This window comes from Loxodonta africana, chromosome 1, assembly GCF_030014295.1.
Source record: "Loxodonta africana isolate mLoxAfr1 chromosome 1, mLoxAfr1.hap2, whole genome shotgun sequence".
In the NCBI taxonomy this organism is placed as follows: domain Eukaryota; kingdom Metazoa; phylum Chordata; class Mammalia; order Proboscidea; family Elephantidae; genus Loxodonta; species Loxodonta africana.
In genome coordinates this window covers 98,176,153-98,190,940 of record NC_087342.1, presented here as the reverse complement: position 1 = coordinate 98,190,940, position 14,788 = coordinate 98,176,153, and the positions used below count along the sequence as shown (strand labels likewise).

The window sequence follows — 14,788 nt, the reverse complement described above, 5'->3', positions numbered from 1 at the left end:
CTCTGTGTGTCCATCTATAGAGTGAGAACAAACTCAACAGAAAGAAGGCATGAGCATCCTTGAGTCTTCAATTCAGCAAGCATGGTAAACAAGGGCCAGAGATGTCCAAAGAGCCATCTCTCTCACTTCCTCTTCTCCACCTGAATGTGGAACAAGTGCCCCTGAGGAGCATGGCCACAGAGAAGCTGACATGGGGAGGCACACGGGACTTTCCACAGCTTCCAGAAGGGAAGGTGCTATCTGGGATGACAACAATGTCAGAACCCATCCACATGCCCTTCTCAGGGGTCCAAGAGACAGACAGTATCTGCACCCACTCCACCAAAGAGCCTGCAAAAGCTGGACAACCCCATTTTTAAGTGTCCCTGCCTTTTGGAGGAGGGAGTGGGCTTAGGAATTAAAAAGAGGGGCAGGCCCCCACTGATCACACCAAACACAGCACAGCGACTGCTGCCCATTAGAACATTTATTTCTCGGAGAGAAAATAAGTTTCAGACAGTCATATTATAGTAGGTAAAATTAACTTTTGTATTCTTTACAAGCATAGATTTTTCTCTGTTTATTACCTCTCTTATACCATCTGTTATAAACAATTCTAGAAAGCAAATAAAGTCACTTTCTACAATAAATAGAGCATCGTGTGCTTCACAGCAGACGCGACAGAGACACAAAGGCCCCGTGCCACAGCAGGATCTGAGCCATTTCCCGTTCTAAAAGAGCATTTTTAAAAATGAGACTCAGAGAGAGACTGATTCAGAGACTGAAAAAATAGAGAGGGAGAAAGTGTCAGGGAAGGGCTAGGCAGACATAGAAATAGAGAGAGAGGGTGAACGCCCCAAGATCTTAAAACACAGGTTTAGACACAGGTCACAAAGTCCACAGCTGACCAACTACCTGGGGAGAGGGGGGAAACATTGGCTCCTTTAAATAAATGACACTGTGTGCATTCAAAATACTCAGCCACACAATGGAGGACTCCAATAATGGAAACTATAGGCCTGAATAATTTAGAACAGTATTATACAATTATATACACCATGTCCTTCCCTAGCCATATGCTGTATTGTATTTTTATTATGGTACAAAATCCAAAACCCCATCCTTTATGTTACAGATAATTTTGTTGGATTCCTTTTTAAACTCTGGCTCATGTCCCAAAGGTATAAGAAGTTGTGGTGGTTGGTTGGTTGTATTTTTTTAAAAAGTCGAGTGCGTAAAAATGGCAGTGATCTCCCCAGTGACTTCGTTTTGTCCAAAACTCCCCTATGAAAACGTTTAAAACAATTAAAAAAAAAGGTTAAAAATCAACACGGCAATCAGTGGCCTGCAACCTGGCCCTGCGACTTTGGTGCTTAAGAGGTGAAAAGAAACATCCAGAGAACAGACATCGAAGCCTCTGAAAGTTGTGTTGGTTTCTTAGTCAGCATTCCCCATTCACAGTTGTTCTTTTTTTCTTCTTCCATTTTTGAGACGGTGGCGGTAGGAAGAAGGGTGAAGGGAGAGGGAAGGGGACATGGTTTGAAATAAGAGCGTGGCATTCCCTGGAGTTTGGAGGTGGGAGCAGCAGAGGCTGGGCAGGGCAGAGTGCAGGACAGGATGATGCTGATGGAGGCACCACACCAGCCACGGGGGTGGGGTGAGGCCTAAGGATGCAGGTGCAAAATAACAAAAGCCCCCCAAGGAGAGGATGGGAGGGGCAGGGGCCGACCCAGCTGAAAGACACAGAGGGGCTCCACCCCAAACAGCCCTCAACATCCAGTGGACAGATGGACACTCCCACGAGCGGCCTGGCCTGCAGACGGGAGCCTGCCCACCCAGCCTCAGCCCACCCCTCGGCAAGGCCAGGAGCAGGAGAAGGGGCCTCGCCTGCAGTCCGAGGGGCAAGTGCTCACAGCCCAGCCTCATAGCTGAGGGTCTGCAGCACGTGTGAAGGTCATGGGTGGGTATTATGGGCGGGGGGGCCTGCTGGGGAGCCACCCTGGGTGGTGTGCCTGCCTCTGTCCTGGGTCCTGAGGAGCCAGGTGAAAGCACCCACCTAGCATGGCAGCTGGCCTCAAGGGGAATGAGACATTAAAGAAAAAGACCACTTTGGGATGGTTTCTGTCAGTTTGGCACAAGAGAAGGTAAGGAAAGGAACATGGGACAGAGAGAGAGACTGAGACAGGGTAGAGTGAGAATGGGTGATGATGGGGGAGAGAAAGGGTGAGCTCGGTGAGGTTCCCCGCGGGACCCTAGCGTATCCACAGCACCTCTGGGATCAGCGTCAGAGCCTTGCCCGCCCTGAGGTGGAGTTAGTTCGGAGTGGGGTGGAGGGGGCCAGGCAGCCCCCTGGGGAGAGCCCAGGCCCCCCTGCCCTCTAGGCCAGGTCCATCTCCTCAGCTGGGCCCAAGACTCAACAGCTATTTCTACTTCTACCTGGTTCTTCAGTGGACTCTCCCCTGAAGGACCTTGAGTGGGAGTTTTTGGCACACAGCAGGCCTGCCAGGAGAGCCATGTGGTTGGTCAAAGCTGGGGCCAGGCCGTTGAGGAGACATAGCCCCAGTCCCTGTCCTGCCATGAGAGAGGGAAGCTGCCGGCCACATGTCTGGCTGAGGCAGGAAGAGGCTTCTCTGTGGCCCACAGGACGGAGGCAGGGCAAGCAGATGCAGGCCAGGCTCTGCCTTCACAGGTAGCTGGAGGTGACGAAGGAGTGGGGCCCCCGGACACGGCTCAGGTGGATCATTGCACGGTCGTAGGCCACCTGCACAGACTTGCGGATGCTGGTCTTGCGGCCTTCCAGCATCTTGAGCTTGTCCACGGTGTCTTCCACACCCAGGGGCAGGACTTTGTCCCTCGGAAGCCACTGCCTGAAATGCAACCACACTAAGAGGCCTGGGCCATGGCAGGTCCCACAAGAGGGCTCTCAGAACCCACCTGCCCAGGACCAGCAAGGCTGGGGGAGGGGACAGGGCAGAGGGAGGTTGCCTGGGACACCCTAGGCAGGAGGCTACCAAGAGCCTGGTGAGTCAGGGCACCAAGCAGGGTGTGCAGGGGGAGACCAGCATGGGCCCTGCTCTGCACCATGTCCTTCCCTGGAGCCCAGCATTCACTCAGCCTGGAGGGTTGCCTGGGCCCAGGAGCAGCGAGAAGCCCATCTGCCATTCTCTGGGACTGGCTGAGCCATCCTGGAGGGCTCTGGGCCTTGTCCTGCCTGGCGGAAGCAGGAGCTACAGCAAGGAAGCAGGGCCAGTGCCAGAAATTGATGAACTGATCTCTGGTGTGGCCTGCACCTCAGTGTGTGTGTTTTTAAAGCTTCCCAGGTCAATCCAAGGTACAGCTAAGTGCACAGCCTTTGAGCCTGATGTTGATTTGGACACCAGTTCTGGCTATGAGGAATGGACTGTGAGGGAATTAATAAGGATTTAAAAGAGGATGAAATGAGATCATGTAAATAATGCAATTTGCATAAGGACACAGAGTAAGCACTCAACAAATGGTAGCTCCTATTATTATTATCATCATTATTTTCACTAGCCAGTTCTACCTCATTCTGCAGAAGCAGCGGTGAAAGTACTCTAGTGCTTAGCATGCTGGTGCTAAGAAAAACTTGAAGGTGTTGGTAAACCATGAGCAAGTGATGCCGTAGTAGTGGACACTTCACCGAGTCACCCAGAAACCTCTTGGGACCGAGACATTCCTGAAGCTACTGGGAATGCTGGCAGCTGGCAGGCTCTCAGCTAAGTCCTTCTGGGAATCTGCCTCCATCAAGGGAGCTTCCTGGTCGCTCCCTGGAGCAGCTGGCATTCAGTGACTACTTGATGCGGGCGAAACAAAAGTACAGCCTCAATTCCTGACACCTCCTTGGGCCCATAGCTCGGGAGCTCCCCATAGATCATTTGACACCTATTTCAAGTGCATCACAGTTCAACTCCTTCCTCTGCCCAGTGCTGCGTCCCTCACCACCCACAGGTTTTGATGTAAGAAGTCTTGCCAATTGCAGAGTGTTCCCGAGGAATCTGATCTGTGACGCCCCTCAGTTACCACAACATGGCGACTACAGGCTGGCTGCTTGCAGACAGCGCCTCACCCTTCACCTGGTAGAGGGCTGGAGTGACTGAGTCCACTGCACATGTGTGTACCTTTAGGGCACTTTAGCACTTCAACAGCCTCCCAGTCTGGGCCCCTCAGCCTGCACCTGGTGCAGACTTTCCCCTGGCAGTAGCACCCACTCACCAGGTGCGCTTGTTGTCAAAGAAGAGGACAAGGAAGAGCTTCTCTCCAGCCTCTGCCTGTCTCTGCTCTCCCAGCTTCAGCACATCCAGCGGGGGGACTGGGATGGGGACACCATTGTGCAGGAGGCCCTCCCGGGGCATCTTGGGATCGATGATCTGGAGGCAGGAAAGGAGGGCACTCAGCAGGGGCTGGCGGGGCAGACAGAGTGCTCTATCTCAGGACTCACTGCTGAGCCACCCCATGCCAAAGCTATGCAGGGACTTGGCCCTGCCCACCACCATGTAATGGAGGGCTGACCTTTTCCAGGACTCCCAGTACCGCAAGGCAGAAATCTTGACTGTTTCCCCAGTTTGTTGTCCTAATCCTCTGGCCCTGCCCAACCTGAGAGGGAGCTTGCTCCACCAATTGTTAGGCCCCAGAGCTGAAACAGACGCAGTGGAAAGCCAGCATGTGGCGTGTGTCAGAACTGAGTGGGGTACTGATGTCTAGGCCAGACAGGCAAACTCCTTCCTCCCAGAGTGCATTAGGGAGAAGAGCGGAGGTCGTTTTTTCCCTGTCAATTTCTCTTTGGGACCTTCACAATTCATCCCAAGTGCTCAAGGGTCCACCAGGCACCATGGTGATGAAGACAGTTCATCAGCAGGAGGGCGCGTTCCTTCAGTTTTACCTTCCTGTCTGACTACAATTCTTCCAGGTCTGTGGACCAGAGGCGCTTGTAACATCCCCATGGTAAATCAAGGGGCTCCACTTGCCACCAAGATCAGAGAGAAAGCCCAGTGTACAGACAGAAGACTGAGGGCAGAGGGTCACTGGAGAGGGGGAATGGTGTGGTCGGAAAACAAGGACCACTGGAGGATGAATCCTCGAGGCTGCAAGCTCACACAGGCAGAGGCTGGGCCTGTCTTGTTCACGGCTGTGTTTCTAGCGCTCAGCCCCGGCCTAGCTCAGAGCAGGTGCTCAGCAAAATACCTAGCAGCACCAACACTGCAGTAATTCTCCAGCTCCAGGGAGCATTCTGCAAGTTACCAAGGCCCCTGATCATCTTATTTCACCCTCCTGCTGATGCTGGGCAATGTGCGGTGTAGCAATTATTAGCTGACAGAGGAAGATGTCTGGCACAGAAAGAGGATGTAGCAGGCTGAAGACAGGGCTGGGACTAAAACCAGCTACCTGGACAAGGCTCGGGCCTCTGCTGCCTCCTACACAGCCAGCTTCCAGAGCAGCTGGCAGATGATCTCTGTGAGCTAAGGCCCTAGAGACTTGGAAACTTGCTGAGGAAGCAGCCTCCTCCAGAGACAGAGCAATCTTAATTCCTATGCCCTTCCCCTGGGGGCCTCTTCTCACAATAAGCTATTCTCATCATTTACCTTTGGGTGTCTGCCAGCTTCCCTACATTCCTCTCAGGGTAAGCAGCTGAAAGCAGGTGCTCTGGTTAAGACTTTAAGGAAGAACCATCCCACCCTGCCCCCCAGCTGTGTGATATGCTCAAAACTCTAGCCTCTCAAGTCAGTCTGTCCTTTCTGGGAATGGAACTGAAGGTGCTAACAAGAACCACTACATGCACCCTCCTGGGCTTCCTTGGTTATTGGAGCTACTCTGATGTTTCCTCTTCATGAGGCTACCCTGGTCCTACCTTAGGGTTCAGGGTACTCAAAAAATCTCCCCCGAGGGCAAGAGCAAGGTGGATAGGTCTGTCATTTGAGGAAAGCGCTCCTCTCTTTTTAAGAAGACAGTAGCAACTTTGTCCTAAGGTAGTAATGGTCCATTCATTCAATGGAATGTTATGCGGATGCGAAATAACATGAAAAGAAAGCCTGTGATACAATTTAAGACGTTATATAGTAAATGTATACATATACTGTAATTACTAAAGAAAAAACAAGAGAGATGACACAGAATGCTTACAGTGGACACCTTAGCATTGCTTATTTTTCTCTATTTTTCCAAAAATTCTATCATTTGGATACATTACTTTTACACTTAAAAAAAATAAAAGCAAAGACAAAATGAAAGCATTTTTTAAAAAGACAAGCGTTAAAAAAAAGATTAAAAACTGTATATTCACTATAGATATAAGTACATATTTAAGTAAGCATAGGAAAGACTGGGAGAGCGTACACCTCAATAAAAACACAGGTTGCGTTCAGGTGGTGGGGTTTTCAGGTGGTGGTTCAATACCTTTAATACTGAAAAAACCATGTATGATTAAGAAGATAATTAAAAACAGAAACAAAAACGACTAACTGCAGATTGCCTTTTTTTGAGTTCCGAGGTTTAAAAAAAAAAACCCAAACCTGCACAGCCTTGATCATTTCTTCAGTGAGCTAAGCTGCCGGGGTCTCACCTGGGGCAGCCCCAGGCTCAACTTTTTCAGCTGCAGAGATCGCTGTGTGGGGTCCCGCTCCACATAGCTAAGGGGGGAGCCTGGCAGCCACATGGCCTCCAATACTGCCTCCAGCAAGTTGTATAACCTTTTGGGCTATAGTTTCCTTGACTGTCCAAAGAGGATCAGAGTCCCTGCCCTCTTTATCTTAAAAGGATGCCACTAGGATCAAAAGAGCCACAGATGTGAAGGAACGAGAAGCCCAAAGCACTGTGCATGCCAGAGGTAGCGGGTCTGTCACAGATCACCTGGGAAGCTTTTTACACTCATGCCTCCATCTGGTCTCAGACAGTCTAATGTGGTAGTTCTGGGATGGGACCTCGGTGTCTGCATTATTAAAAAAATTTCCCCAGGTCATTCTGATATGCTCCAAAGGCTTAGAATCCAGAGCCGGGTGAACATTACCTCCCCAGTACTGAAAGAGATCCAAGAAATAACAATCAATGTGGTAAAGATGTGGAAGAAATGGACTTTTAGCTATCCCTGGTGGCGTAGTGGTTATGAGCTACAGCGGCTAACCCAAAAGTCAGCAGTTCAAATCCACCAGGTGCTCCTTGGAAACCCTATGAGGCAGTTTTACTCTGTCCTATAGGGTCGCTATGAGTCGGAATCAACTCCATGGCAATGGGTTTGGTGGGAGTGTAAACTAGAACTAACTTTCTGAAGGGCAACCTAGCAATCTGTATCAAAGCTGTAGCATGCTGCGTAGACTTTCCCCAAGAAGATGCCCCTAGAAACTCACTGTAAAGAGATAATCATGGATGTGCACAAAGGTAGAACTACAATGATGTTTATTGCTGGCTGTTTGTCACGGTGAAAAATTCAAAACAATCTAAACGACCAACTAGGGAATGGTTAAATTATGTACACGCATACAACAGAGGACGATGCAGTCATTAAGAGTGATGTTGACGAAGAATGTTTAATGGCATAAGACGCTCATGCTCACGGTATGCTGTTAAGTGAAACGAGGTTAAAAACACTACAGTCTTTCATATATGCAGAGTTATGCACTAAAAAAAGGCTGAATGGATATACACAAGAATAGATGGGACTGTGGATGATTTTTAATTTAGTGGCTCAGAACTCAGGCTTCGGCATCACACATTTTAAGCCCTGGGCTCAAATTTCAACCCTGCCACTCTCAGCTGGTTGACCACAGGTAACAAATCCTCCGTTTTCTTCCCTGTAAAATGGGAATAACTGTACCTTCCTCAGTATTTGAAGGACTTAGCATGACAGAGGTTTACTAAAAGACCTAAGCACTATTAGTAGCTTCATAAATTCTCTACCATGAGCACATACTACTTTTATGCATAAGCAAATAAATGCTATTTAAACCCTAAGAACCCTAGTCTCTGTACACATAACTTTAGCCCTATTTCAAGTGCCCCAAGCTGGAAGCCTTGCTGGTTTGACCCACCCAGGCTGGGGTAAAACCTCCCTCCCTTCTGTAGCTGAAGGCACCCTGACTCCCACTACACTCTGCTGGCTTGATCCAATCAGATAAGCCCCGGAGGCAAGGCAGGGGCCAGAACCACCCATGGGAGGTAGGAGGGTGGTGTCTGGGGCAGACTCACCAAGGCAGGGTAGGAGGGGTAGCCTCGGCACTTGGCCCACACCAGCTCCAGGGGCTCCAGGTCTCCGCGGTCTTCAAAGGGCATCAGGAGGCTTCTGCCTGGGGGTGGGGGAGGGGAGGAGACAGTGCCCAAAGGGGACTTGGAATGGTGCCCAGAGGCCTGGCTGTGGCCTCCATTATACTGGGGCAGCCCAAGAATGAGTCAACAACATCCCCTCCACCCTTCCTCTCCCCTGCCCTTTCCTTAGGAGAGGTCCTTAGACTAGATCAGGGGTCAGAAACTTTTCCTATAAAGGGCCAGATTTGAAATATTTCAGGTTCTGTGGGCCACAGGGTCTCTCAACTCTACTACTGTATATGAAAGCAGCCTCCATAAACGAATTAGCATGGCTGTGTCCCAATAAAACTTCATTTAGAGACACTGAAATTTGAATTTCATGTAATTTTCACGTTATGAAATATTCTTCTTTTGAATTTTTTTTTCCCCAGTCATGTGAAAGCGTTCTCTGGAAAAACATAACTGCTGCATTACCAAGGCCCCAGGGAGAAGGGTCAAGGGCCAACTTGGGTAAAGCCACTTATTGCTCTCTGGGCCTCTCTAAGCGGGAAGTCCTTGTGATGAAGGCTTCCTGAATAAAGGTGCCTGGGAAGGGCATCCCAAGAAAACCATTTGCTAAATGAGTTCTCCTCTGAAAGGACACAGCTGGTCATCTAGGTCACCTGGCTGCAGGGCCAAGCAGGTTTAGGTTGCAGGTCCTTCACATGCCTGCTTTTTTCAGAACCTCAGGTTTGGTGTCCAGCCTGGGGCAGGCACCGCATCTCTTCAGCTTACTTTGTTCTGTACCTACTGCATTAGCAGGCATGAAGGGTGCTTCCCCAACGCTTCTGAACAGAGAGGAACCTCTCTGTCCCTGCCCAAGGAAGTGACCACACTCAGCCAAAGAAAAGGCCCAAACCCCAGACAGTGAAAATTATGTTTCTAAGGAAACATTACTACCCTCATTTATAACTTTTTAAAAATGTACTAAAGTAATAACGAGGCATTCTTTTGTATCTACTGAGGCAACGACAATAACAACAAAAAGATAAAATCTAATACTGAAGAGGTAGGTGCAGGGAAGCTGGTGCAGTCATACGCTGCTGATGAAATTGCAGACCGGTCCAATCCTTTCGGAATGTAATTTGGCGGTATATACCAAGAGCCATAAAAAAAACAGTATGAACCATCTGTTTTAGTAAACTCCTTCTCTGGGAATTTATTCTAAGAAAAATAACTTTAGAAACAAATGAAAGGATTTTGGACAAAAATATAGGCCACTACATAATGTTAAAAATTGAAAATAACCCAAATGTCTAACAACAGAAGAATGGTAATTAATTTACAATGCACTGATTGGAAGATATACTGTTGCACTAAAATGAGAAATACGAAGATTATGTGTCAACACGAAAAAGGCGTTTAACACCGAAAAAAGCAGACCATGAAAGTGCATGTGTTTTGGATTAGCATTTTGTTAAAAATGTCCCTCAAACAAAGAGAAAGGAACACAGTGAAACGAAGACAATTGTGTCAAGGCGACGGGACTGTGAGAGGTCAATCTCCTTTGGCACCATTTTAAACAAAACTATGTAACTTTGTAAAGTAAAAATAAAACATCACCACCAGAAAGCACAAGTATGTGTCAATGTGCTCCCAGTCTTGTGCTAGATGCTGTACAAATTCATCTAGACGTAAGCCCTGCCTTCTGGGAGCTGACAGTCACAGACAGTAATGAAACACGGAAGGCATGCATTCATCAACACACACAAGAAAGAAACTGATGCTAAGAGAAAATAAAGCAATGGGGAAAGGAAAGAGGGAAAGAGAAGCTCTGAAGCCTGTGTTAGGCAGAAGCTTTAAAGAAAGACTGGGCATCCAGAGAATGCATTAGTCTCCATGACAGCCGGACAGAGGAAGCTCAGAGACCAGCCCACTCTGCCCCTGCTCCACCTGGGCACCACCCAAGCCTCTCCTCTTGGCCCTTCCCTGCCCTTTATGTGCTTGGTCCAAGGAAACGAGACCCATGAATTTTACTGTCTGGACCAGCTAGAGGAGAATGTCTTATGAGGAGCAGGCTGAAAGCACTGGATAACATGAAATTACAGGGTTGTGTGTAAGACTCTGGAAACCCCGGTGGTACGGTGGTTAAGTGCTACAGCTGCTAATCAAAAGGTCCGCAGTTCGAATCCACCAGGTGCTCCTTGGAAACTCTATAGGGCAGTTCTACTGTGTCCTATAGGGTCGCTATGAGTCAGAATCGACTCGACAGCAATAGGTTTTTTAACAGGTGTGAGATTCAGCGATACAGGCCATTGTGAGGGCGGTCTGGCAGTACCAATCAAAATTACAAATGCACGCTTCTGTCAATACAGTAATTCCACTTCTACAGATACACTCCCCCTGTATAAAACATGATCTTTGTACAGGGGTACTCGCTGCAGTACTGATTGTGATAGCTAATGAGTGACAACAATCTAAATGTCCACCTTAAGCAGGTTGGTTAAGTAATTTATGGAACACTAGACAGCCGATTAAAAGAGAAGGCAGAAGATCTCCAAGACACATTATTAATTACCTAAATAAAAGGCGTGGTTTAGGGCAGCATGCGTGTATTAGGCTTCTCTACTCTTTCGCTTATAAATACATACACAATTTGGCTTGAGTATGTGGATTAGCTCTGGAAAACAACAAAAGAAACTAAAAAGTGGTTGTTGTTAGTAACTGCTAACAGGGAGGGGAGTGCTGCTTTTCATTCTATATCCTTTTGTACTTTTTTGGTTTCTGTTACCATGGGCATGTATGACCTACTGAAATTTAAGATGAATTACAGAAAAAAAAAGAGTATGAATGACCTGGGAGGAAGGGCCACCTTTCTGCCCAGTGCCAGAAGGTTTGGAGGAGCTCAGGGACTGGCTGCCTCGTTCTGCATCCCCAACAGGACAGCAGCCTATAGAAGCTGACTCTCCCAAAGTTCTGCCCCCACCCCCCGCTCCATCTGAACCCCAATACTCACCTGAACCGCTGTAGTCAGAGTCTCCATTCACACCTTCCAGGAAGGGCACTCGAGACAGGGCTGGCTTCCCACGGCTACGTTTTGGGGGTGTCAGACCACTGCATACAGAGCAAGGAGAGGGGGAGAAATGAGCAATCTTGATGATAAACACACCTACCCCTCTTTTTCCATCTTTGACAGGAGTCAAATGCTGCAAAAAGCCTGCAGGGAGGATGGTTTCTCACCTTCCCCAACTTTACCCATTTAATCTGGAAGGAGTCCCCCTGCCCCCTGTCCAGCAACTCTGGACTTCACCCACAGAGGATGGGCAACCCCAGTCACTTGTCAATCCTTCCAGAGCCCGGACAGCGTGGCCACAAGGAAGGGCCTTCTCACATCTGCCCAGAGTTCTTTACTCCATGGTTCACATTACTTCTTCTTTAGAAACCAATATATTTTTTGAGTACAAAAATCTGCCTCTTTCCCAACAGACATGTCTTACTTCCTTAATCAAAACAGACATTTTTATATTGGAGAAAAAAAAAAAATCCAGTCCTCCCTTCCAAATGGTTTGTGTGTGTGAAGACAGAGGGGAGCTCAGGGAAGAACAGTCTGCTCTGCTCCTGCTCCCTGTTCTCTTGGGTAGGGAGAGATGATATATATATATATATATATATATATATATATATATATATATATATATAATTTTTTTCATTTAGAAGCAGACCAGTTTTTTTCTTACATGGATAATGCAAGGAAGTACAAACATATATTGGACAAAGACTGGAAAGTAACAGGCAAACGTGAGAATAGTTATAGCAAAGCAATGGTATAAGTGAGGCCTACCCAGTTATCACATTTTTAACAGTTCTCCAGGTGATACTCCAGGTGATTTAACAGATTCTCCATGTATCACTATGAAGCAACGCCTCCAGGCAACAATGATGAGGCTAGGGCTTGTTTCCTTTCAAACTCCTTTTAATATTGTTAGGTGCCTCAAGTCGATCTCAGCTCATAGCGACAGCATGTGACTGAGCAGACCTGCCCCATAGGGTTTTCTAGACTGTAATCTTTACAGGAGCAGATCTCCAGGTCTTTCTCCCTCAGAGCTGCTGGGTGGGTTCGAACTACCAACCTTTCAGTTAGCAGCCTGGCACTTAATTGTTGCTACACCAGCGCTCCTTATTTTCGTATTACTGCTACGGAATTTTCTCTACTAAAAAGAATGCTTAAAAAATAGGTTCGACAGATCTGCAGAAGAGAAGGAATGCTTAAGAAGCCCTTAGGATAGGAAGAGGCTGGGGTTAGGACTAGCTACAGAGGAGGGTACTCCTGTTTTACTGAATCATAACTGCCTTAACATGATCATAGACAGAAAACCTTGCTTCATCAGACCCCAATGAATCATAATCCTTCAGTAACCAGTAGTTGGGTTGGGAGTTTTTTTTTCCAACTAGTGAAAATTAGGACCTGTTTGAGAAAACACAGAAACAAAAGACGGCCAGCCCACATTCAGGATGTAGCTCCCACTCACCCTACAAAAATTTGTCACTGGGCTTCGATTCTCTGAGGCCTTGCACAAGTATTTTTGTTAGGAAAGCCTCTCAAAGTTCACATAGTGGATTTGGGGAGACATCCTCAAAAGAGAGAGAAGAGAGCACAGCAAAGTGCCCTGAACACTGGCACCAGACCACCTGGGTTCAAAACCTGGCTTTTCTACTCTAGCTCTGTGATTGTGAGCAAGTCATTTAGCCTCTCCCAGGCTTTTGTTCTCCAGGTGCTCTTGTGAGGATTTACTGAATTAATATACATGAGGCACTCAGTACAGCACACACCAAGTACTCAGTAAAAGGCAGCTGTAATTATTATTATATATGAATGGAAGTAAATCTCAATGTCTCACATTAAGTAGTACAAACTACTATTATTGTTCTATGGGATGAGGAGCTCTGAGAAGGATGAGCTTAATAAAATAGGATGAAACACCACAACTAGGTCTGCGTGTGTTCTGATTTGCAGGAAAAAGCACAACCGGGCAGATCATGGCCTGAGCAGCCCTCTCTCCAAGTCGCCCAGGCCCAACAGGCAACTCAATCTATAATTACTTTGTTTACTGGTTTAATGTCCACCCCCGCCCCTCCAGAGATAAGCTCCATAAAAACAGACACTACATCAGTGTTCAGAGCAGTACCTGACACACAGTAGGTGCTCAGTTATTAATAGTTGAATGAGTGACCCATAGAAAAGGGGTTCTGCCCCAATCTGCTTAGAAAACAATCAGAAAAGATCAACCAAAGGGCAGGTGAGGATGGGGAGTTAAGGGACCGGAAGTTCCTTCAAATCCTAGGATTCTACAATTCCAGTCTAATTAATAGGTAACACCTTCCTTTATTTATTTATTATCCTTATTACCACAGTGTAGTTAAAAAAAAAAAAAAAACCCATGCAGTTGGAAGCCCTCAATCTCCTATTTTAAACACAAATTCCACTGAGAACCCTGAGTTAAAGAGGAAATGCCTTCCAAGGGCATTATTCCTACACAGAGCAGAGACCTATTGGTTTCTGTGGCACCGGACTGGAGATTCACAGAAATGGAGACGCACCGCCTGAATCAACAGGCTGGCCACAGCCTGGCCTGGCTTGCTTCCCGTGGCCCACAGCTGCGAAGAGTGGCCTTCACGGAGGGAGGGATCAACACAACCTTCTCCTTTAGTCAAAGCCTAAGAGAGGACAGTTTGATAATTCCACCCTCCCCTACCCCCATTTGATCTGGGCTTCCAGGCACTGTATCTTTGAAGGGAGTCAGGAACCCAAGACCGGGCTACAAGCATCTTACCCTGGAATCTTTATCTCTTCCCTATGCCTGGTAACTGTTTTCTTTCCCATCCACTACTCCTATAGCTCTGGAGGCCACAGCAGGGAGGAAGAAAGCGAGGGCAACTTTAAGGTGTGGTAGGGAGGACAAACAATCTCAAAGGAACCACTGAAAGCTGGGTCCTACCACAGTGGGGGCGAGGCCAGGCCTGAGAGGTAGCTCAGGGGCTCCTGTAGTAGTTCCACCAGGAGCCCAGCAGCCTGGGTAGAGTGAAGGCTTAACAGAACACATACCCCAACTAAAGAGCCCATCCTTCTTTGGAAACACAGACAGATGTCATCTTTTGGTGCTGCCCTGGGACCTTTCCTCCCCTACTCTGCACCCAGGATCCATTCAGCAGCCATGTGGAAGGGCCCTGGGGTCTGCCTTCGGGACAAGCCATTTTCCCACTCCCTGCTGTCTTGCAGAGCACGAACACAGAGCAGGAGGCTTCATGAACTCTTGGGCTTGGAAGAAACATTAAAGTTATGGTCTCCAAAATTCTCCCTTCAGGTAGAATGAGAAACAAAACGAAATCCATTCCTTCCCAACTCAAGAGTGGTAGAAGAGCCAGGGACCTCTTTGGCGTAACACGTACTTCCAAATTTCCTATGCGCTCATTTTTTATTCTCACACCACCCCTCTAAAGAGGCCGTTGCTATGATGCACCAAAGGGAGAAGCAGTGTGGGGGAGCTGGCTCCAACGTTAACCTTACCAGGCAACATGC

At 47.8% G+C, this 14,788-nt stretch overlaps 1 protein-coding gene across 4 annotated transcripts in view; it reads right to left on the bottom strand.

Annotated features, from left to right (window-relative positions):
- Positions 1–546: 546 nt before the first annotated feature.
- BRPF3 (bromodomain and PHD finger containing 3) overlaps positions 547–14,788 on the bottom strand; it is a 35,422-nt gene continuing 21,180 nt past the window's right edge. For 2 of the 4 annotated variants that reach the window (XM_064285270.1, XM_064285271.1), the window contains 4 exons: positions 11,228–11,325; positions 8,176–8,273; positions 4,213–4,367; positions 547–2,846 (listed from right to left, as the gene is read on the bottom strand). In XM_064285270.1, coding sequence (XP_064141340.1) covers positions 2,663–2,846; positions 4,213–4,367; positions 8,176–8,273; positions 11,228–11,325 — 535 coding nt within the window. In that variant the 3' untranslated portion in view covers positions 547–2,662. The other 2 variants (XR_010321996.1, XM_064285272.1) reach the window with 2 other exon arrangements.